Consider the following 25,674-nt stretch of genomic DNA (forward strand, 5'->3'; position numbering starts at 1 on the left):
GCAAACAGAAAAGTTTAGCAATCCTGAATCAAACGGGCAATAAAAATAAAGAGTCATATAAAGTAGAAACAAAGTCCTACTTTCTATCCCAACTGCAACTACATTCATCGATTTACCTGTAGATAGTTTAGGAATTGCTTTTTAGGTATCCACTATAGGTTTAAGCTCCTATGAGGCTTATTTTACACAGATATTTAAGATAACATTTAATTGTTTAATGTTTGAATATTGTATTTTGAGCAGAGAACTTTGTGTGAGATACTTAAGCTGTTTGTGTGCACTTTGTGACTGCCTACTTATTTTTACTTACAACAGTTTACTAAGTGGAAACTTTTCTCTGTATTTTCACAGAATTTGTGTTCTGCTTGTGTAACAACTTCTTAGAGTGTGAGTGTTTGGGGAAAGGAGTGTGTGTGCTGCCTATGTGAACTGAGTGACACTGATCTTCTGACCGACTCCTCTTTGTGTTTCTGACCAGCAACCAGGTTCAGTTGAAAAGAAAAGACAGTTAAATCAAGAGCCCTTCCGTGTAGTGTGGGCTTGGCCAGTGCCTCATTGATAACTCTGTACTGGTCATCGCTGATTTCCCAGACTACTTATTGTTTTCCTCATTTCCCTCTATTGTAGCCTTGCCGGCCATTATGGATCAGAGGTCAGACACATCCTCTTCTGCTGTTCCCAGTGTCTGATGTGGGCATAGGACATGTCTCAGTTGTTCAAATAATTCTGATGTTGGCAGAGACAGGATAGCATCACCTGGGAGTATCAGTAGCACAAGACACTGATTTTATTGATAGTTTCCAAATTTTCCAGTTCAGATACACTATCTCCAGACTTAAGAATTTTTTTTCTTGAGAAAGTGTGGGTGTTCCTCCAGAAATGGGCATCTATTATAATTTATTAGAACAGGAAGCACCACATGCTGCACCCTTTCTGCCTACTCTACCAGCCTTGGATGATGCTTTTAATGCTGCTTGTATCTCTCCTGATCCTCAGCTATCTGTACATAAAAAGGCAGATAACTTGTAGAGTTTCTCAAGCTAGCAGAAACCTTTTTTCTTCAAGACCCAGCTGCTCCAAACTCAAACATTAGCCTTACTACCCTTAACCCAGTTCCTGGGGATAAAGAGAAAAAACTGCTGGATAGACTGGGCAGAAGACGTTATTTCTTCTCCTGCTTTTAGCCGTCAGAATCCTCAGTTACCAGAGCTGTATTTGGAAGTTTATGCTTAAACGTGTTAATAGTTTGAGAGAGTTTGCAATTTCCCAATCCTGAAGGAAGGTCTTACTTGAATCAGATTATGGCTAACTTGTCTCAGGTTTCTAAACATGCCTTGAAAAGTGGGTATGATTGTGCTGACACTGTATCTAGACCTTCAACTTCTACCACAATGTTGAGAAGATTTGTTTGGATTCATAACCAAAAGTTTTAAGATGACTTGGTCAGAAATCCTAAATTCTCTACTCAAGCGACCAAACAGTGGGATGAGTGTGGTAAATTAATGCTAGGGATTTCTAAGATTTTTCAAGTCCTCCGGATTTGTCTTCCTACTTCACTACTCCCTTTGAGAAACAACTGGGTGTTAAAGATCATTCTGGAGGATTACAATTGGCAGGGAATAGACAAGGCCCTCCTTTCAGGGGAATCCCCTCTAATCTTCCTAATCAAACAAATCTGTTACCTGCTGTGCTCAAGAATATGCTAGAGGAAGAAGTTTCTGCAGACCAAAAAGGAAACTGTTTTTATTCCAGAATGTTTCTGGTTCGAGCACTGTTGGAGACCAGCATTGCATCTCTCCTGTCCAAGTCGTCTTCTAAATATTTTAAAGTTCACAATGCTAACCGTTTAAGCAGTTTTAGCTCTGATACCAGATCAGAGCCTTTATGGATGGTAACATTAGAATTCAGAGATGCTCATCATGACATACCAGTAGTAAGCATCTTAAGAGATGTCTAAGATGTTGTGTGCCTGGGTCAGATTTCAGTCTCTGCATTACTATTTGGGCTGTCCACTGCACCAAGAGTGTTTACAAAGTGTCTAGCCTCAGTAGTGACTCACTGTAGATTGCACTGGATCCACATTTTTCCTTATTTAGATGACTTTCTTATTTGTGCAGTCTTTTCCCAGTTGCCAGGAGTCCCTAGCATTGGTATCCTTCCTTCAAGATACATCTGAAAAAATGTCACTTTCTCCTTCACAAAGGATTGCTTTGATCAGTTGCTTTGTGGCCACTGTGGCTCAAAAGGTTTTCCTTCGTCAAGATGAGGTGGATTTGTATCTGGAAATCTTCCTGAACTTTTCTCCTCAGTCTCAAGCTACAACCAGGGAATTTCTCAGGATTTTAGGCCTTATGGCTTTCATGATTCTCATGGTTCTGTTTACTAGATTACATATGAGATAGACACAGTTGTATCTAAAAGATGTAGACTCAACATTTTCATCCTATGGAATTTCAGACTCCAGTCTAGTCTCAATCAAGTCAGAACTGCATTGGTGGATGGAATAAAAAACTCTAAATCCAGGCCTTCCTTTTTTCTGCACCTACTCCAAAACACTATACACACATTTTGCTTGGGGAGCAGTTTCTATGGGGATAAAGGTACAAAGACTGTGGAAAAGTTCAGGCAGATTAAATTGCATTAGTGTGGAAGAGATTCGTGCCATAAATCTTTGGGACCCAGGTCCCTTACAGATTATGACAGAGAGTACCACTGTCATGTGGAACATAAACAAGGCGACACCATGTCGTAGCCTCTCAGCTGGCCGTCAGTGATAGCTTGGGAGTTAGCTCTTCAACACTCCTTAACTCACATGGCATCTTACATACCATCAGAGCAAAACAAAGTAGCATGCAAGATCAGCAGATGCTGGGCAGATACTCATGAGTGGAAACTCAGTACAGAGCTCTTCTTTTAAAACAGACAACTAAATGCATTATTTTCAAAAACACCCTGCAAACAGGCTTGGAAATCAGATGCTCTTTCGTTCCCCTGGCCAGGGGTGTTTCTGTATGCATTTCCAGGATAATTCTGAAGATTCAGAAAGACTCTCCAAAAAAATCATTGTGTTGCTTCCTTTTGGCGCAGACAGAATTGATTCTTTGTTTTAAGGAACTGATCAAGGACAATTCCCACAAGTTTCCTCATGGACTGGTTGTACTCGCACAAGATAAGAGAAGTTTGATGCACAGTGACATCAAACAATTTCAACTGACTAGCTGGATGATTTAATTGTAATACCTTTAGTCATCTCTTTAATGAGGACATGCAGTGAGTACTGAAGAATGCAAGAAAAAAGAAAACCTGCTACTAGAAGATCATATATTGGCAGGTAAAAAAGTTTCTAGTTGGTACCCAATCGATGACCGGGGATCCAACAAGTTTTTGTGCCACTGGTACTTGAATGCTTCTGTGAGTTGCTACCCTCTGGCTTATCTTGCGCTTCTATAAAGGTTCATGTTGTGGACACTGCTGCATGTCTTCCTATGGATCCCCTTCTTTCTTCTCTTTTTGTTGTCAAATACTTTTTAAAAGCAATGTTGTACCCAAAACCTCCTCTGAAACAGGTTGCTCCTGCCCTCCCAGGGGTTTCAATTTTGTGCTAGAAAATCTAATTACATCACCCTTTGAACTTGTCAGTTGGTGTGATTTAAAGTTCATTATTTGGAAAACTGCTGTTTTGATTGCTGTGACATCTGCAAGAAGAATATCTGAATTGCAAGCTGTCATGGTGAGAAAACCCTGTCTTGTTTTCCATAGAGATAGTGCCACTTTGCGCACAGACCTCTTTTATGCCTAAGGTTGTTTCAGAATTTACTTAGAATCAATCTGTTAATCTCCAGGTTTTCTTTCTAGACCTCGGAAAAAAGGGAGAAAAGATTCTACTCACACTAGTTGTGTGTATGCAACTCAGGTAGTGGCTTGACAGAACTAAGACCTTTAGGAAAGCTAACTCATTTCCCATTCAAGGATTAAAAATTAAAAATTGTCAGTCCATGCCAAAACGGACTATTTTGCAGGTGATTGTCCTCTGCTATTGTATTTTGTTACTCCCACCATGGAAAATCCATTCCAGGTAGTGTTAAGGCACATTGTACAAGAACGTCATACTTTTGCAAAGTACTATAAGCTGGGTTGCATTTCCAAATCCAGGGCAGGCTTTGCTAGGACAATTCTTCAAGGGCTCCTGGACCTGTATCCTTCCTCCTTCCAGATTGGATACGTTGTGGTAGTCTACCCCAAGGCTACTGCAGCGGCAAGAATGATGAACGTAGTACAGTTGTGTAAGTTGCACTTGCCTTCTGAAATCTCTTATTCTTCACTGCTGCAGTAGCTGCATCTCCTCTCCTTCCCCCTTCCTATAAATAGTTTTGGTGGGGTATAAAGTTGTTTTGTAGTTGTTGTTTATATTGTTGGTAGTTCAGGATGAGTTCCTCAAATCTTATATTGTGGGGCAAGAAAGGGATGAAGATTTTTAGAGACTCTGGCTGTATATATTGCTCCTTTCAAAAAGGGTCCAGCCTTTCGACAGTCATAGTGACTGTGAGAGGGGAATAAAGCTTTAGGAAGCTGCCAGTGGCTGTATCCCTGACAGGATAACATTCATAGGTTACTGCAACAGTGAAGAATTTGAGCATCTACTTATAGGCAAGTGCAACTTACTGAACTGTGCCATCCCATTGTAATCTTCATGATAAAGTTGCAAGTGATTTTGCAAAAATGCTGGTTTTGCATTTTTTTTCTCAACCTAGTTTGAGTTTGTTTACTCCGCTCTTTTCTGTAACCGCACCCAAAAAACAATGTCATCGTAGGTACTGAGCAATTATTTACATACAACAGCAAAGTGTTATGGATATGCAAAACAACATACTTCTTTTCAGGAGCAGCTTCTTATTTACATTATGGTTTCACTACTACATCATCGTATGTATTAATTTGATGATGTTATCCACTTGCAGGATCTAACCGGGCATCTTGTCTTTTTAGGAAGTAAGAAACTACTGTAGATTGTTGAAAGTACAGTGAAGTATGCATTGATTTAGGTAGTGAGGCATTGTAGGTTCAGGGTTTCATGATGATGTGTCAATAAAATAAAACAAAAAAAGTACACTTTTGCATCAAACCTGTACAGTTCTGTATTGAATATGGTAAGAAGGTTATATCCAACTCCGGAGTCTTCATACTTTTGCTTTAGTATGTGGTCAGTACATTTCGGGATTTGGGACATCCCCAGTGTGAGACGCTTTAAGATGTTGTTAGATGTCTTCAGTTCCAGCAGTTTATAATTTAAGACAGTAGCAGAATTTTGCTGTATAGGGTCTTTTGCAGTTTTAGTACTTTAGTACTGTTTTTATGTAGTTATTTTTATGTTGTACTTAGGCTTGAACACATTTGCTTTGCTTTTATTCCTCCTCCTCCAACAGTAATCAGATTTGTTGGATTCCAAGTTTGTGATTCTCTGCTTCTCACACTTTGGTGAGTGGATATTTCATCAAAAAAGCATATACTTGTACTCCAAAGATGTATTGACTGTGGAGGTGATTGTTAACGATGGGGTACAAGGGGAGTAGGGTTGACTCTGCCCCGGTGAAAAAAGTTATTCTGTCTTACTTCGACCACTGTTTTTGTCAAAGCAATGCTGAGTTAGTTTGTGTTTGTCCAGTTGTTATAAATGATTTGAAACATTTGTAGAGCCCACTATTTGGTGTGGTTATAATATCAATACTGTTGTAGAGTTTTTTTTTTTTTTATTTTTGATGTCTTTATTATTGTAACATAGAGAATTATGATCAGGTGGTCTGTCGTCATGTGTATATATTATGTGTTCGAGACATGGATGCCAAGAAATTCACATTGAGAGCGAATCTCGAGGTGAATCTTGGCATTCACATTGAGAACACATAATATGTTGTTGTGATCAGAGATCTGATCTTAATTCTTGTGTTTCATGGAGACTTATTTGCTCCATATACTATTAGTTAGTGAAAAGTAATATTAAGCAAACAAAAAAAATGTGATGGCTTTGAAAGACAATAAAGCAGTGGGGGAGTGGTTGATGTCTTTATGTATTCCCTGTCCGTGGTTATGCAGACTGGATGTTAACAGTGCATAGGGGGCTGCTTAACATTATACTTGTTGGATAATGAATTGTTAAGCACCCCTCCAAATGCTGTTAGGATCGGGTCTCGAGCTAGAGTACCACTGAACCAGGATGCAATTTACCTGTTTTTGAGGATAATCACAACTCTTCATGCACTGCAAATTTGTTAATACATTCTCATTCATTATGTAGCAGTGCTCTTGTGTGGTATAAACAGGCTACAGCAACAATGTATGCAGAACAGTCTTCAGGCTGAATGTCAAGTTTGCATCTTATTGTATTTTCATTTTACAACTGTATTTTTCTAACCAGAGACATGAGAATGTACATTCTAGTGAATCCTTGTTAAATGTATACAAGGGATAATGTATGTCTCTCTGCAGACGTAGCAGTAGAGTTTTAAGATTATGCATTACTGAGGACATTACCAGTTGCTCATTGACTGGGGAACTGGTGTGGATGATTATGGAGGGGATGGTGCGTGGTTAGGTTATTTTTAATTTTGTATGAGTTAAGGCAGAGGGCATTGAAGTCTGACCACTGATTGAATGCAAGTGCATTCTGCATTGTAAAGGAGCATTAACTTTGAGTGCCTGCTGTCACGGGGTTTGGAGAGAGTAGAGCTATTATAGTGATCATGCTTTGTTTAACTTTTTACATTTCTGTTTAATTATGTTTTCTACATCATTGTTTCTTGTAGTGAAGTACAACATTCTTTGAAAGAATGCAGGCCATCTTGCACATTAGGCAGAGTTAAGATTTGCTGTCATTACTACTGAGTAGTCTAGATTATGGAGTTAAATCGTAGTACATTGTTAGTCAGTAACTGGGTATAGAACCAATAGGTGGCAAAGATAGAGTTGATAGAAAAGAAAAGAATGCAGACATATGAAGAACAGTAAGGCTAAATAGAGGATGCAGCAAGTATAAAGTTGATGGAACAGAGTGCAGGCTTGTACTTAGTTTTGTAGACAAGTTATAGATATGCAGAGGAAAGAATGCTGTAAGAAATTACCACCTATGTACTTTAAAGGTTGTTAACTGGTATTGTCCTGAAGTCTTGTTGAACTGATGTACGAGTGGCATTGGGTTTGTTATGCATGCAGGTAAAAAGCATGATCTTAGTCTGTCTTTTTGGCTTTTTTGATATTTTATTAGCACTTGAGGAATTCCAGAGAAGTACTGCACAGATAATTGAGGGCTTGGAAGGTGTTGTAAACATAATCGATTATCTGTTAGCATGGCTCGAGGTACAAGAAAAGCATGTCAAGATAATTATATAGCTACTAAATATACTAAGGCAGCATAATTTCAACATTGAATGTAATTAAGTGATATGTCTGAAATCAGGTGACATACTGATTGCAGTTTACAGCACTTGGTTCTCTAGTTTTTTTTCTTGCTGGGAGGCTTCCTGTAGCAGTACCTGTGTGTGAGCTCATGTGTGCACATGCATGAGTATGCTTCTCTTACGTTGACATCCCACCCAGGATGAGCATCACTCCCTTGAGCCCATTGAATGCTTTGATGACTTTGCTTCCCTGTGACCATAGATTGCATCAAGTTGTCAAACAGAGAATAAATGAATAAATGAGTGTTTTGGCAGACAGCATACATTGTTCTCTAATAGATGGAGAATGAGTGTTTGCCAGCAAGGAGCTGTGGCACAGCTGAAGTAGAGCAGTTTTTGTTTTTTTCATTTTAACTGGTTAGTAGACATTTTTCAGCCATGATCCAGGCCATAATGGCAGTGTAAAACATTTAAGGTGCACATGTCAAGAATAACATGTGATTCAAGAGATTATAGTACAGTACCAATCGCCTCTAGTCAACATATTTTGAGGCATTGCAGGAGCAAATGGTAGGGGCACAGTACTGATTTTAGGAGTGAGCCTTGATAGATACCTGTCTGTGCTGACCAGCAATGATGACGTGATTGTGATATCCACTGTTAATGGATTAAGTCAGTCACCAAGGTAGAGAGTGCACCATCTTAGGTTATTAAGAAAAATGTATGGCTGCTTAAGGCATTTGATGATCAATAATTGCTTGACATCATTAAGTGTCTTCTTTTCATCCATACTGAGAAAGCTTGCCATTATTTTCCTGGTCTATAGTTGTATAAAGGTATTATGAGGAAGTTGGAAAGTGGGGATGGCTGGCCTTCATTTGATGAGTAATACTGTACAGTCATATAATGAGAAACTCACTTCTTTGTCTGTAACATCAAGCTGTAACTTCCCATCAGTATCCAGAGTCCCAGTTCAAACCTTCATAGCTAACTTACACTGTATAACAGACATCAGTCTCTCTCTTCTGTTTTTGAAAGTGGACTGGCTCAATCCGTTAGCTTTTTGCCACTCAAAAATTTTGGATGAAAATGTCGAAAGTATGTTTTTGGCTTTTTTGTGGGCATCTTATATAGGTTTGCTACAGATTTGTTTTACCATGCCTGTATTTGTGTACTGAACTTTTAATGTTATTTATTTTTATGTGTATTTCCGTGCATAATGTGCTGTCTGCTTAGTAGCAGAAAACAGTTTGTAGGATTATAAACTTTGCAAAACAATTTCAAAGTTGCTACCAAAAACATGAGGCTAAAAGCTGTGGTTTACTCTGACAGGAAATCACTTTGAGTAAAAATTGTTGCTCTGTAGTCTTTCTTCAATTTGCATGGTTTTAGGTATTGTGACTGAAGCCTTGCAGAAGGATCTTCAGGTGTTCTCTTGTCTGGATAAATGGTTTCTGGTAGCCCTCTCCAAGAAATGGTTCCAGGGAGTTCCACAGTGGAGACTCCCCTGGTGGCAGTCCCAAGAAAGTGTGACCATAAACAGGAAGGAATCCTTTCAGGAGATTGCCCTTATAGGCATGGTCCTGATACTGTTGTGTACCAGTCATTTAAGCCCTTAGAAATGGTCTAGATGATGATTATGGTGCTCTGAGCCGGAATGCATGGCAAGGTTCAGAGGCAGACCCTAGGCAGAACCCTATTCCATCTACTGGCCTGATAGCCACCATAGACTGTCTTGTGCTGCTTGCATGCTTCAGAATGTGAGTGTTGCAGTGGACTCTGAAGTGTCAGTGGCTTCCAAGTCACTTCACTCCCACTCCCACTCCCACAGATTTATTTCTTCTGTCAGACTGCTGCAATAGACTGGACTACTAGACATATTTCTACCAACCTGTTGATGAGCCTTCTTTTCCTAGAGTAAGACCTGTGATAAGTCATTACAGTGGGTACTTAACTTTTGGTTTAGGGTCTTCACCTTGGCTCCCACACAGTTCAAGGATTGTGGCTCCATCCCAGAGCCAGGGCTCTACCATCCAGTTGAGTCTTCAAGCAGTTTTCAGCCTTCTTATCCTTGATGGCCTTGGGAGGAAAATGCATCTTGGACCACACTCCTTATTCAGTCAGACCAGCCATGTGGTATTTGTGCAAGCAAGGAGAAAAGTACCTGTATTCCATATGCAGGGAGGTGATTCTTATCTGAGAGTGGCTATAGACAAGGGTCATCACTCTGCAGTTAATATCACAAGGGAGACAGCTAAGCTGCTGAACTGCCGAGCCTCCAATACTTCCCTGGAACTGTCAGTACACAGACCGTGCCAGATCTGGGACTTCTGGAAGTAGGCCATTCTGAAGAGTAACTTGTTTACCATGTAGAAGAGAAGGCTGTAACCCTCCTCCCATTCTGTTTGTTATAGCAGGGAGGGTGTATTACATCCTTTGATACATGATCCTTTAAACCTTCCTACCATTCCTGCTGAACTATTCCTCAGTGAAAGTTTATGGAAGAAAGTGTAGTACTACTTTTTGTACCCTTATGACTGAGTACTGTGTGGTGTCATGCTGTTAGGTCCATAGTATTGTGTGAAAATAGTCTCGGTTCTGGCCATGGATGTCCCATCCCATCCCACCCCCAGTTGTGTTGACAGCAGGTTCCACCTCAGGGCCTGAATGTTTATTTAAATCCTGTTATTTTCGCAAAGCCTTCTAGTTGGGTCTCTGAAGTGTCTACAGCTGCCACAAAGTCTTCAATTCAGCAGGTATTGATCTCCAAGTAGAGTTGTTTTTCTATTTGGGTGAACTGATACCCCTTAGTACTTCAGCAAGTCATTTTGCAAATTATCTTGACCTGTCTTAGACAACTATATAAACTGGGCCTAATCTGTTCGAATTTAGAGAGCTCATGTCAGCCATTTCTGTCCAGCTTGACTTTGTGTGTAGAACAGTATTGTAACTCAGTGGCAGCTGATCAGACAGGTCCTTAAAAGGCATGCTGCATCTTCTTTCTCATTTGAAGAAATAATTGCCTCCCTGGAAGTTGATCTTCATGATTGGTGGGCTTACCAGTCCACTGTTTGAGTGTTCCAGCTTTGTAGAGCTGGAGTTGTGTTTTGACAAACAATTTTTCTGGTGGCCATCACTCTGGCTGTCAGAAACTCATAGCTGTCAGCTATCACATATAGAGAACTTTATCTGACCTTTCACACTGATTGGGTATCCCTTATGATCAACCTACATTTTGAACTGTCCTTGGCTCAGCTATTTCACCTGTTTCCTTTGCGTGGTCAAAAGACAAAACAGAGGCAGTCCGTTACAATCTATTTTGCACCACCAGCTCAGGTTTTACATTATATGGGTGCGTGATTGTAGGAAGGCTGAAAACAACTTCTTTCACTCTACAGAGGAAGAGTTCTTGCAAATGAAAAGACACTTTCCGAGTGAAATGCCATCTGCATTATCTTTTGGCATCAGAGTGCTAATTGTCTGTTGTAAAGTTCTCCACTCAAAGGCCACTTCACTAGGGATATGGCTCTTTCCATTGCTTCAAGTGCCTCCCTTGCTGAAGTCTGCACAGTAACCTTATGATGTCCTTCAAGGATGCATCTGCAGTCATCACATATGGGTTGTCCTGCCTCAGGCAGCCCTTCGGTCGGCCGGATTCCAAAGTCTGGGTCTGGCCTCGGCTGATGTTGCACTTTCCCCGACGTCAGAGCGTCTGGGGTATAAAAGCATCAGCCGACGCCATTTTCCCCAGTCTTTCTTGCCGCGTGGTGCCCGAAGCAGAAGCAGTTCGCAAGTGCCGGTCGGCCAGCTCCTGTGATTCAGCTACCGAAGACTTCGAAAAAGCTAAGTACCCCGTTGGGGACTCTTTCTTGCCTCAGCCGATGTCAGATAAAGTTAATAATTGTTTAACTTGTGGGAAACAAATACCTCATAAGGATTTCCACTCTTACTGCCTCCCCTGCCTAGGCCCAGACCACGACATCTCGGCCTGTTCAGCCTGTGCTTCCTTCAACCGACGAACTCTTAGACGTCGGTCGGAGTTTGCAGAGGAATTCTTTGGGGCTAGTTTTGCTTACAAGATGCCGTTGGAGACTCCGACTTCGCATTTAGTTAAGAAACGGAAGGACAAGGACCGACACACGCGGGCTGCAGTTTCGGCTGAAACCACGGTCAGGCCTACCGCGAGTGTCTCGGTCTCGGCTGAAACCGAGTCCTTGGTACTTCCGATTACCGAAACCGCACAACCAACTACCTCGGCCCCGGAGGCCCCGGCTGAGTCAGTTATTGAATTACCTTCTGAAACTGGTATCCAGGAACCTTCCGACACCATTCCTTTAGACAAGTCTACTCCTGCACGTGGTGCAGCCAGACCTCCTGCATCCATGTCCATTAAGGCTTTCTCTAGGGCTAAAGCTGCTAAACTTACTAAAGCTTTGCCTCCCAAGGTTACCTCTCAGAGACCTTCTACTGGCTCACAGATTCTTAGCTTAGCAGAGGATCTTATCCCCTTAATTAGAGGTTCTCAACCTCATCCGGACAGGGGCTCTCAACCACCTCCAGACAAAAGGCCCAGGGTTGAGCCCTCTGACCCCCACTCCTCAGATGAGTCCACTGATGGCTCTACTCTGTCAGACCACCAGGAGGAGGCTTATTCGGCCTACGAGGATTCTGATGCTGAAGAATCTATTCCCTTGGCCTCCCCTCCTGAAGAGTTTTCCTTTGGAGAGACATTACACTCTATGAGAGAACATTTTCAATGGCAGGGTCAGGAATTCTCTGATTCTAGAAATATAATGAGAAACTCACTTCTTTGTGTGTAACATCAAGCTGTAACTTCCCATCAGTATCCAGAGTCCCAGTTCAAACCTTCATAGCTAACTTACACTGTATAACAGACATCAGTCTCTCTCTTCTGTTTTTGAAAGTGGACTGGCTCATTCCGTTAGCTTTTTGCCACTCAAAAATTTTGGATGAAAATGTAGAAAGTATGTTTTTGGCTTTTTTGTGGGCATCTTATATAGGTTTGCTACAGATTTGTTTTACCATGCCTGTATTTGTGTAGTGAATTTTTAATGTTATTTATTTTTATGTGTATTTCCGTGCATAATGTGCTGTCTGCTTAGTAGCAGAAAACAGTTTGTAGGATTATAAACTTTGCAAAACAATTTCAAAGTCGCTACCAAAAACATGAGGCTAAAAGCTGTGGTTTACTCGGACAGGGAATCACTTTGAGTAAAAATTGTTGCTCTGTAGTCTTTCTTCAGTTTGCATGGTTTTAGGTATTGTGACTGAAGCCTTGCAGAAGGATCTTCAGGTGTTCTCATGTCTGGATAAATGGTTTCTGGTAGCCCTGTCCAAGAAATGGTTCCAGGGAGTTCCACAGTGGAGACTCCCCTGGTGGCAGTCCCAAGCATAGGCCTTTAGCTATACCTCCTGTTTTGAATGTCATTGATGATGTGTACTCTGATGCTAGTACAGCCCCTGACTCTCTCCCTCCGGCTCCTGCCAAACCTGATAGGTACTACAGGGTCCCGGACTCACATCTACACCTGTACAAGGCCCACTCTGCTGATCCAGAAACTATTTCCCAGGGCCCAAAAGGGGTTGCAGCTGTCAATGCTGGAAATCCTCTACCCTCTGAAAGGGAGTCCAGAGCTTTAGAGAGATGGGGTAAGTAAGTGTATACTTCTGCAACTCTTTCCATGAGGGCATTAAATTGTCAATTTCATATGATACAGTGCCAAGAGTATTTGTTAGATGAATTGCATAAGAAACTGTCTTCTTCTGAACCCCTTGATCGCAAATCCCTTCAGGATCTGGTACATAACTCCCAGCAGGTTAGTAACCATTTCTTGCAGTGTGGTTATGATGCATTGGAAGCTTCATGTAGGTCAGCTATGACAGGTGCAGTCATACGTAGGCATGCCTGGCTGAAGGAACAATCTCTGCCAGACCATGTTAAAGCTAAGCTTTTGGATGCTCCTATGGAAAAGCAAAAATTATTTGGTTCCACGGCTCAAGAGGTCTTAAAGAAATTTGAAGAAAAGGCAAAATCTGTGCAAACAGTCAAAGACTTTCGGCAAGTCCAACCACCGAGATTCAGCAGAAATTGGCCTACTAAGAATTGGTCCTTTCCGGACTCAGACTGATCTCAGAGAGGCAGGAATAGGCGTGCCAGAGGTAGAGGGCAAGCTAGAGGCTCCTACAGAGGCCGTCAATGGCAGCCTCCCAACCAGAGAGGTAGTGCAGGAACTACAACTGCTACACCAGGACAGACTCAATGACTTTGTTTTGACTCCGACCAGGGCTCAATTAGAAGCACCTTTGGGCGGAAAGCTTTCTTTATTTTCAAAATATTGGCACAGCATTACAAGGGACACATGGACACTGCAAATAATAGACAAAGGATACAGGTTCCATTTCCACACATTGCCAAAAAGAAAAGGCATGCCAGACCTGCCACCAAATCAGAGGGCAGAGGCTTTGAAACAAATTTCCAACTTAATGCAAATGAAAGCTATAGAAAAGGTACCTCTTTCAGAACAAGGCCAAGGATTTTACTCCAGATTATTCCTTGTTCCAAGAAAAGAAAATCAATGGAGGCCTATTCTCGACTTATCCGCACTGAATACTTACCTCATTGTGCCAAAATTCAAAATGCTGACTCTACAGCAACTCCTTCCCATGCTGGGCAAGGGGTCTTGGCTGGTGACTCTAGACCTCAAGGAGGCATGCCTGCATGTCCCTATCAGACAAAGTTGCAGAAGACACCTCAGATTTCTTGCAGGGTCAGAGCATTATCAATTCTCAGCATTCCCCTTTGGCTTATCTACTGCGCCCAGAGTATTCACTAAATGCCTGGCATCAGTAATTGCACACTGCAGACTTCAGGGGATTCAAATTTACCCATATCTGGACGACTGCCTTATACAAGCGGACAGCAAGCAAACTTTGTTAAAAGACTTGGATTATGCCATCCACCTACTGCAGGCCTTGGGATATACAGTCAACATCCACAAATCAAGACTTGTTCCATCCCAAAGAATAACTTTTCTGGGTGCGGATCTAGACACAACCACCCAAATGGCCTTTCTCACAGAAGAAAAACAAAAACAACTACCAAATCTGACAAGACAAACTCAGCTGACTGCAAGGAAAATCCTACAGGCCCTGGGTTACATGGCATCTTGCATTCTTCTGATTCCACAAGCAAGGCTGCATATGAGAAAATTACAATGGTACCTAAGGAGTTTATGGACTCAGCACAGTCACAGCTTAGAAACTTTGATCCCACTCATTCCATGCCTCCAAAAGGAATTTCTGTGGTGGGCTCAAGCCTGCCAGTCGAACAGCGGGTTGCCCTTCAGTAAGCCAAGAGCCAACCAAACCATCACTACGGACGCTTCAGACCAAGGTTGGGGAGCACACATGGAGGGCAGATGTATCCAAGGGCTATGGTCACAAAGAGCTGCATGCACATAAACCAAAAGGAAGTGCTGGCAGTGATACACGCAATCGAGGCCTTCAAACTTTTTCTTCATCAAGGCCACCTACTCATAAGGACAGACAACACCACAGTTATGTGGTACATAAACAAGCAAGGAGGCACCCATTCCTACCCTCTTTGCAGACTGGCAATGAATCTATGGGAACTTTCCTTGAAACTCAATATACAGCTGCAGTCCCAGTTCGTGCCAGGGAAAGACAATATACTGGCAGACAGCTTAAGCAGAAATATCATGGATGCACACGAATGGATGCTGCACCCAGACATCTTCTTACTCATAACACAATCATGGGGAAGGCCAGAAATAGATCTGTTCGCCTCCCCCCACAATCATCAACTGAAGAAATTCTGCTCAAGGACATAGCACCCACAAGCATGGAAAATGGACGCTCTCTCTTTCAGCTGGAAAGCTCTAACAGTGTATGCTTTTTCCACCTCTCCCATTAATGACCAAGGTCTTACTGAAGATCAGGACAGAGCAGCCCAGAGTGATTCTCTGATAGCTCCAAACTGGCCAAGACAGCACTGGTACCCACTGTTAAAGAGCATGTCACAGACGAAACCGTGGCCTCTCCCCCTATGGCCACTTCTACTGACGCAGCACAATTTCAAGACTCTGCATTCCAACCTGAAAACCTTGCAGCTAACTGCCTGGAAAATACCATGACTCCTCCTCAGGATAAGCTATCCCAGAGAGTGAAGGATATTATTATGGAAGCTCGACGGCCTTCCACAAGGAAGGCATATTCAGCAAAATGGAAAAGATTTCACACTTGGAACACAACAAAGGGCCCTAGATGCGACAGTGATGAACATGGCACATATACTGGAATATTTGGCAGAATTGTTCCACAACGGCCTGTCTTACTCTTCCATTAATATACATGCCTCAGCAATTTCAGTAGAATACAATGTTAATCCACCTGTCTTCTCTCATCCTCTCCTGAGACAGTTTCTAAGAGGAATCAAAAACATCAATCCTCCAAGGAAACCACCTCTACCTACTTGGGACCTTAACTTCGTGTTGGAAAAACTAACACTTCCTCCCTTTGAACCAGCAGCATCTGCAGATCTACAGTTTCTGTCTTGGAAAACTGCCTTCCTTCTGGCCATAACCTCAGCAAGAAGAGTATCTGAGTTACAAGCTCTAATGGCAGTACAGCCATTTCTTATCTTTCATCAGGACAGAGTTTCATTGAGAACCAATCCTACATTTATGCCAAAGGTGGTATCCAGGGTATCTTTGAACCAAGCTATTCACTTGCCTACATTCTTCCCACAGCCACAAAATAAAGGGGAGAAACTTCTGCACACCCTGGACATACACAGACAGTTGCGCTACTACTTGGACAGAAGTAAAAGTTACAGAAAGACTGACCAGCTGCTTGTAGCATATGCTGCTGGGGCACAAGGAAAAGCAATTTCCAAACAGACAATTTCAAAATGGATAGGAAATTGCATTCGTTTTTGTTACTCCTTTCATGGAAAAACTGTGCCAGCTAACATTAGACCTCATTCCACGAGAGCCACAGCCTTCCTAAGAGGGGTGGCTACCAAGGACATTTTAGAAGCTGCAACATGGAGCTCCGTGCATACATTTGCCAAGCATTACAATTTACCTTTATACTCCAGATCCAGAGCAGGCTTTGCTACGGCAGTCCTGCAGGGTATCTTAGCTACACCATCCCTTACTTAGTACCTCCATCCCCAGATTGGCTATGGTATTCTACCCATATGTGATGACTGCAGATGCATCCTTGAAGGACATAGTACAGTTTTGTACCTACCATAAATGTAGATGTCCGATAGGTATGCATCTGCAGTCAGGTTTACCCTCCCTCCTTCCCCTCTGTGGTATACTTCTTGGGTACTTACCCCTCTTATAGCTAGCTGGGGGGATCTATTATGGTGTATTTGTTTTTATAGTACTGTACATGTTTGGATTTGTTTTTGCAATGCATATCTCCAAATTTTAGCCTTCCTTAGAGGGCACCTGACATCTGGGGCAAGAAAAACTGAGGAAAATGGCGTTGGCTGATGCTTTTATACCCCAGACGCTCTGACATCGGGGAAAGTGCGACATCAGCCGAGGCCAGACCCAGACTTTGGAATCCGGCCGACTGAAGGGCTGCCTGAGGCAGGACAACCCATATGTGATGACTGCAGATGCATACCTATCGGACATCTACATTTATGGTAGGTACAAAACTGTACTTTCTTCACTGTATACCTTGACCAAGCATTGTTTTAACAGTGATTCAAGCTCCCTTTAGTACATCTGTGCTTCAGGGTTTAGAATTCGAAGCCCTGATTTGTGGGGCTGTCCTCTAGTGGTTTTACTTCTTGGAATTGACCCCGACTGTGATACTCATAAATGAAGGGTCACGGATATTAGATGTTAACAGATACTTTTTCACCCTGATAGCTGAACTTTGCTGGGATCCACTTGATGGGTTGCAGATGCCCTGCCCTGTACTGCCCTAAGGTTGAGCAGGTCTCGTAATCCATGTTTGACTGTTGGGAGTTCCATTTAAGTTGGGCAAGTATGTATTTCTGTATTAGTTGTTAGTAGTGTGTGCAAGTGCCAGATCATCCTTGTTTCCTCATTTGCAAGCGGTATATTTGCTACTGGCTGATACAAACTGGTGGGTTCAGATACTTCGTTCCATTATATGTAATCTCTCTGTATGTGATGACATAGTATGTATCCATCCATAGCATTGCAGAACTGTGACTGGTAGAGATAATGAGCTCAACTATAGGACCCAACGAAGATGAGCAAAGAATATTAACTGCTTTGTTAGTCCATGCTAATTTTGGTGGAATTCTAATAAATGACCAATCCCTGACATGTATAGCAGTGGTAAGAAAATTCTGAAAGTAAAAGTTATTTCTCTTACAAAGGCATTCCAGTTCATGCTAGCATACAAAACAAAGTCAGAGCTGGCACTGTGAATGAAACCTCAAGTTAGGAGAAGAACTGGGCTTATTTCAGCTGTTCCCCAGGCATTGTTTTTTATAGTGTATTATAGAGCAACAAATATAGTTAATAAAAATGATTTGAAAAGTCATAGTGCCACAGAGCTTTGCAGTAGCTCACTCTGTGCCAGACAGGTTATTTATAGGAATCTTGTTCAACAACCCTTTCTTAGGATGTATTGACCCAGTTTCATATATACTGAAACAAGAACCTTATAACTTCTCCTGGACCACAGTGACTGAATTGGGTTCTGCCATGCACTGCAAACAAAATGCTGTTTTGTACATTGCATTCACCTCAAGCTTAATTTGTCTTTATTGATAATGTTAATTGTTCAGTTAAAGCATTTTTGTGTTTGTTGGGGACATCACCAAAGATGAGTCTTCAGCAAAAAAATAGTGTTTCACCGAGCAGTGCATGCACAGTTCATGTTGCTGTCAAAATTTAACTAAATTCTAGCAGGAGCTCCTGCTAGATGCTGGTGTTTCCAAGATGTAACCTATGTAAAATGGACAAATTAAAGAGCATCAGAAAAAAATGTGATTGTAGTAAATCAACATTCTTTTTTCAGAAGTCATTAATAAACAGTTTTTGGTTGATATATATATTTTTTGTTGTTTCAGGTACAGCCTGTCATACATTCCATTTGCAAGGTGAGTCCAAACTCAATTTTAAAATGAGCATTGTTTTAATAATTTGTCTTTTTTTTTGGAGCAGGAGGGAAATTTTAAGGAATAGTTGATCTGACTTTGGAGTCAACCTCAGTGGCTGATTGTTTGGATTCCATCTTCTGATTTTTCCATTTTGACTTATTTTTGGATTCTCTCATGCCTATTAGGAAGCTGAAACGTAATGAATATTTATGTAATCATCACAGTAGATCTTTCAACTGTCCCTATTTTGGAGGAACATTTCTGTTTTAGGCCAGATTACCATTTCATATGATGTACCTATATTTGGTAGTTTGCCTCTATCTTCAGGCTTGATTTACCCCTTCCCACAGTTTTCTAAAACTCTTCTCATCACATATGATTTATGAATCTGCGTAGTAAGCAATAAACTACACTACATAAACAGCACACTAGTGGCAATGATTAAAGAAAGAAGGCATGTCTTGCATCTCGATTTTTCAGAAACAAAAATAAATGACGTTATCACAGTAAGACGCTGTCCGGTTCGATTCTCAGGTAGAGCGTCTTCTGTGTGGAGACATGCATGAATGGGCGTACCTTCGTTGAAGGTTGTGCGTCAGGCCTGGCAAGCCAGTACGTAAAAAATCAACTGCCAGTCATTAGCGGACCGGAGTTCCGCTGTGGCGACCCCTAACCGGGAAAAGCCGAAAGACACAAACAAATGTATTTTGCCATACAATGCATTAAAGTCTACAAATTTTACAGTGTCTCTTTGATAATGTGCTTATATTTTTCCATTTTTTTTTGTCACTGTTTTTAAACATGAATTTCTCAGTAGTATTGTACATTCATAGATGCAGGAAGAGTTGTGTGCTGTTTGGTATTCAAATCTTATTCTAATTAGATATTCAGATTTTTGTCTGGCTGTACCTACTTTTCAAGGACCTGTTTTCAGTGTCTGTCGGTTGAGAGGTATGGATCACAAGCAGGGAATCACACTGTTCCTGCCTGGAAGAGAAACATGATATGAAGTCTTGCAAAAAGTGCCAGCACTTCAAACTAGCCACTTGCAAGAGAAAAGTTTGAGGCTTACTTTGGTGCCTCAGGATGGTACTAGTGAAATTTGCCTCCAAAGGGACCAACCAACAGCAGCTTTCTTGGCATGATCCTGGCCCAGTGCCAAACTGGAGTGAAAAGGAAAGGTTAGTAGGCATGGTAACATTCTGCACCTGCGAACATTGTCCTTCAAACAGTTTCATTTTCTTTTTAGTTGCTAGCAAGGGATGTCTCCCTAACAAGTACCCTAAGGAGTGGGTACATCATTGTATGTCCTCACTGCCATACCTATATTCAGGCATCTGGACACTTGAATGGTCTTTCAAATCCCTCTGTTTTGGCTCTGTGGTTGCATTACAAACTTGAGTCTTTTTCTTAAGTTTCTCACCCCAACACAGATGCGCGCGCGCACACACACACAGACACACACACACACACAGACACACACACACACAGACACACACACACACAGACACACAGACACACACACACACACACACACACACACACACACACACACACACACACACACACACACACACAGACACACACACACAGAGACACACACACAGACACACACACACACGTCATGCATGGTTGATAAGCTCAGATTGAAGTAAACTCTATCAAGTCCTTTTCCATTTGGACCTGTTAGGGTGGCCCAGATACATCACAGATCTCTTATTACAATTGCAGGAGCCTATTGTTAGAGAATAAGCAAAATAATGTCAAAACTAACCCTTGTGCACACATCACAAGAAATGAGTGCCACCTCTGATATGTACTTTCACTGGCACAAGGGCCCTGTCAGCCCACATACAGTGCTCACCTTTTAAGTACTAATCTTTCTTGCCAGATGAGTCCAAATAGTTTGTAACCAGAGCTACAATTAAGGAAGTTTCTGTTACCGTCAGTACCTTGTGAAAGTGACTTTGTCTCAAACATAAACAAGGATAATGATACTCACCCACCTGCATTCCCCTCTAGATGGCTTCTTGCTTGGGGAGATACCTTGGCTTATGAAGACCACTACAGAGTGATCTGTAGCTCCTTTACTCCCTCCACCAAAGAAAATACCTTAATTATTATATGCCAAACGTGGGCGAGGAAACCTGGATCATCATACCTTTGGAGTTGTGTATTTATTTATTTATTGACCAGGAATGTTTGACTGGACAATGGTACCCATTTTCAGCAGAGGCCCAGGGAGAAAAGCTGCAGTAAAGACAGTAATAAGACAATCACAGACATGAGTAAAATGTAAGATGAATAAATAATGTAATTGCCTTGCTATAGTTGTTATAGGAAATTTAAAACAATAAGTTACTGAAAAAGACAAACAGAATAGTATAGTTACTATAAGAAAATGATTAGCCGGCAAATAGATACATTAGAGTAGCAGGCCACATCCTGAGTATATTGAATAAGCTGACAGCACCAGTGGGAAAAGGAGGGGAAAGGAAAATATAGACAAGTTAGTCTTGGAGAGGGCAGAAGAATACAGTGTCTCTGCAGGAATTTATATAACCGAGAAAACTGATACAATATAGACAAGGAAGAAATAAGGAAATAATAGATTAAATAAACTGAGGAGTGGTTGGTGTGTATGGAGACTATTAATGTATATATTTTATAAACAGATTGTACTCCAGTGGAGATTAGTAACATAAAATGGAGAAAATACTTACAAAGAGGAGTGCAAAAATGTCTCAGTTGCATCATGTTTAGTAAAGGGTTTACAGTTTTTATTTATGGAGTTAGCTGGGGAACTGGAAGAGCTTTTTCTTGAAGAATGGTACTTATTCAGTGTAGAAGCATACAGATTTAACCCTCTCAATTCCTAAAATGTCATACATTTTACAGATTGCTAAAAGAGTGCAGTGATAATCTGAGGCATTCGAAGGCAAAGTCTTGCATGATCATTTTGGTCTAGCATAGCTCTTAGACATCAAATCGCCTATCCACCTTACTGCTTCATAAGGAGTCTTAAAGCTTTGATCAGAATTAACACAAGAATTTTCGCCTTTTCCACAGTGCAGATTTTGGGCTCAGGACCCTTAAAATCTTTGTCTTACCCCAGATTCCACTCCTCTTTATTGAATCATGCACGTGGAAAAACTGGCAGATCTTAATGATTGTAGAATCAAGTAGGCTCTGAAGAAGGCCCTTAGTCCAGCTTCGGTAGTGGTATTTCACCTAACCCACTTGAATGTTTGAGTTTGTTGATGATGTGGCTAAGACAGCAAGCAGAGATGTGTGTAGCTAGAGGCATATGTTATGTGGCTTAGACTTTCCTCACTTACAGAAGACAACACACCCCCATAATATAATCAGGGTTGTCCGATATTGAACAATCTTGCTTCCCCTCGCTGCAGTATCCAAATCAAGAATGATGACAGCATCAGGTCACCAGCTTGTATTCATGTGCATGTCATAGGGGGCACCCTTGGGAGGACAGTACTCCAGATTTTCCCTAGTTTGGTGACTGATAGGTTTTAGACATGGTCAAACCCAGACAATTCGTAAAGCTTGCATTTCCTCGATCAAGTAGTCCTGTTCTTTTTATTTGGAAATAGGAAAATAATTTGTGTCGTAGCTCTGTCGTTCCATGGGTGAACAAGGCTTTTGTGTCACATCATAGACTTAATGATTTCTGCAAGCACATCCTGTGTGTCACATCTCAGGTGGTATCTCTCTGGGGACCATGCCTCTGTTGCTGCATCCAGCCTAGATTATGTTACTCGACATGATGTATGCCCTTTGGTTTGTCATTCAAGTTCTCAAAGAGGGTGCCTTCAGTTTGCTGTGGATAAACAATACTTTCAGGACAAATTATTGCTGTTAAGTCTATTCTCTGTACCCAGAGTATTTTTCAAGATACTAGCTGTAGTAGTAGAGACCTTGCATGAGACAAATTGACATGTGTTCCCCAAACGGAATGGCTGCTGGTGAACTCATTAATGGACTGGCCTAGTATTGTCTGTAGCTTAAATTTTTCCATGGTTGCAGGCCTCCATAAACAGGGAAAAGTTCTATCCAAGTCTTACTGAGATATTTACTTTTTGGAGGCAGAACTAAATGCACTTCATCGCTGACTCATCCTGTCCCTAGAGAGGATGCGAGCATGCAGGAAGTCATAGCTTTACAGCAAAGGGGGATAGTTCAAGCCCACACCAACAGTCTTCATGGTTCTGCTTGCACACTTGAGGATGCATGTGGAGCAGTGGACTGTGAGAGATGCCAGAGATTACAAAATTAATACATTCTCACAGACCTTCTTTTAGTGGCATAGTTTAGTCAGTACCTCTCACCAACTGCATTGTTGGCCTTCCTTTATTGAACAGTGTCTGTCATATTATTTGATGACAACGTCTTACGAGTGGGATGTGTAGCTCATTTAAGCTGTTCCCTAATGTAAAGGAAGTGAATGTCCCAGGAGTAGGAGTTCCACATAAGCAGGTCAGTGGGACACTTTTTCTTATCTTAAAAGATCCGGGATGGATATTGAGATCATACCGCTCAACAGTACCAATTTCCTCGATATTTACCAGTTTTGAGGTCAAATTAATGGGGTGCCATGAATTCCTGAGTGGCCCCTTCAATTTCGGTGTGTGTGTGTATATATATATATATATATATATATATATATATATATATATATATATATTTTTTTTTTTTTTTGGGGGGGGGGGGGTTGAAGTTGTTGCTGACATCACATGCAGGGTGTGAGCAGTGATGTCAACTTCGTGAGGCAGACTTGCCAGCCTGTTGGAATTTGGCTGAGGGAGGGCTCACACTGTCTGTGACTGACTGTGTACTGTTTACCTTTTTACGTATGTTCTTGTATGTTGAATGTCCACATTGTGGATTGTGGAGGCAAGGTCCAGAAATGGGAACAGATTTTAAATATTTTTATGAACTTAAAATTGTTGCTAGGCTAACAGGATTAGTATTATCATGCATTTAGTAATGGCTACACTTTGGATATGAACAGCAAGTACTACAGTCTCCCAGTTTCTAATAATGGGATGGCGTCTGGCAGGCAGCACACAGGTAAATTGCTTTGGTCCAACACGGTTCGCATCTTTTACAGTTTGTTCCAAGTCCCTTCCGTATTAATAGATGTTTGGTCATTAATGTAATTTAAAAGAAATGCTAGAGATGAATCAGAACAAACCAATGGCAAGTAGTGATAATAAAAAAGAAGGCACATACAAATGTGGAATGTGCAAGCAATGCCCGGCTATATTCAATGGACATAGGTTATATTTACCATCAAGAAAATTCCTATATCAACCAAGGGGCCATTATAATTGCAATGCCAAATTTATTGTTTATTTAGGTTTATGTACTAGATGTAAAAGTTTCTACCTAGGAAAGACTGAAAGAACCCTCAGAAGACGCATTTATGAGCATCAGTATGATATAATTAAGAAAAAGGAAACTAATGCTTTTTATAGACATTCCCTTTTTTGTCCCAACATGGAAATTAAATTCATTATTTTAGAACAGCTAAGGTTGGATGAAGGGGGGGGACTGAGGGTCTCTTTTAGAATATAAAGAGTTATTATGGCAGCTAAGACTAGATGCAGGAAGGCGACCAGGGCTCAATGACGCTTGCAGCATTAGTAGCGTCCTGAGGTTAAGGAAGGCTAAATTATGAATTTTCGGTTTTCCAGTGTTTTCAGGGTTTACATATAGAAATAAAATTTTGCTGAACAAACAGCACATTTTAATATTTTTAACATACTAGCATGTGTATAGTATTGGCTTTTGAATATTGTTTTAACATTGCTTAGTTTTAATATTGCATATTTTTAACACTGTATATTTTTATGGCAACCTGTGCGCACACCAACAATTGATTATTAAGTTTATGCATATACTTTGTTGGACATTGCAGTGAGTTGTGCTTAGTAATGGTTTGCCTGCAAGCAGGTTTTGTACCAGCAAGTAATTTGAAGGGTTAATTAGACCTTCTCTTTTACTAATTGAATTATTGGTCAAGTTTTGACTATGTATATAAAGAACAACCAGCTTGATTTTATTGTATCTTGAAAAAGCTCAGCATCAGGCTGAGCGAAAGCGCTTGAGGAGATTGTTGTTTGTTATTAAAGCAAGAAAGTTTTATGTAAGTTGCAGCCTTTCATTTTCTGCCTTGCGGAAGAAGGAATATCAGCATTTCATCATTTTTTATTCTGGGCTTCCAGAGCCAACTTCCAGGTTGTGGATCTGCTTTGCTTTATTGGTCATTAATGTTATTACTAGCTACATTTAGCTGTTTATTTTCATTAAGATTTATAACTTTGGTCACATTAAAACTGAAGAGTACTCTATTTCTGTAGTATATTTTTTCACATTTGCCAGGGAATTCTGTGAGGTGCAGAGATATATCCAGATGTTTTGAATATTTAAGTGTTTGGTCATTAGTTGTATTAGTTGTCACTGTGTGTTAAAACATACTGTGTTTTAGCTGTTTATTTTTAGTAAGATTTACAACGTTGGGTGCATTTAAATTGTATCCTTTATAATAGTAGATCATGCTTAAGGTCAGCCTACTTCTGCTGTGTATTTCATCACATTTGCCAGAGAACATTGTATTATGCAGAGATATATCCTGAAGTTTTAAATGTTTATACGCACATTCAGAATGGTATGCTGGTCCTATACCCGTCTCCTTTTGCAGGTGCTTTCCACGTGAAAGGCTTTCATTCCTAATTAAAAGTCTTTGAGCCAGCGCACCTATCTGGTTAAAAATCCATGAATAAAATATAGTCTAGTTAGATTATACATACATGGTCATGGTTACAGTTATACAGTTTGAAAGACCCACTCAAACTATGTGCATCTCTACCAGTGATAGTTGCTGGTAGCTGCATTGTTTTGTAATTTGCCATTCAGTCCTTTGTGTTTTTAATAACATTTGAAAAATGCAGATGCAACACCTGCTCTTGTGTAGTAAGTGTTTTTTTTTTTTTTTTGCTTGGTACATTTTTGTCAATTCATACTGTGGGTAAGTGCATTGCGTGAAAATGGAACATGGTCCAGTAAGAACATTTTCTATAACTTAGGAAGTGTGTTTGACAATAAATTCTGCCAAGGGAGCAC

The 25,674-nt window shown here is 40.9% G+C and overlaps 1 protein-coding gene across 1 annotated transcript in view; it reads left to right on the top strand.

Annotated features, from left to right (window-relative positions):
• Positions 1-25,674, top strand: part of SFT2D1 (SFT2 domain containing 1) — a 753,002-nt gene that overhangs the window by 563,337 nt on the left and 163,991 nt on the right. Inside the window, exon 7 of the mRNA XM_044069517.1 lies at positions 18,502-18,531. Coding sequence (XP_043925452.1) covers positions 18,502-18,531 — 30 coding nt within the window. The remainder of the gene's footprint in view (positions 1-18,501; positions 18,532-25,674) is intronic.

Source organism: Protopterus annectens, chromosome 1.part0 (genome assembly GCF_019279795.1).
Source record: "Protopterus annectens isolate FY-2018-M chromosome 1.part0, PAN1.0, whole genome shotgun sequence".
Taxonomy (NCBI): Eukaryota; Metazoa; Chordata; order Ceratodontiformes; family Protopteridae; genus Protopterus; species Protopterus annectens.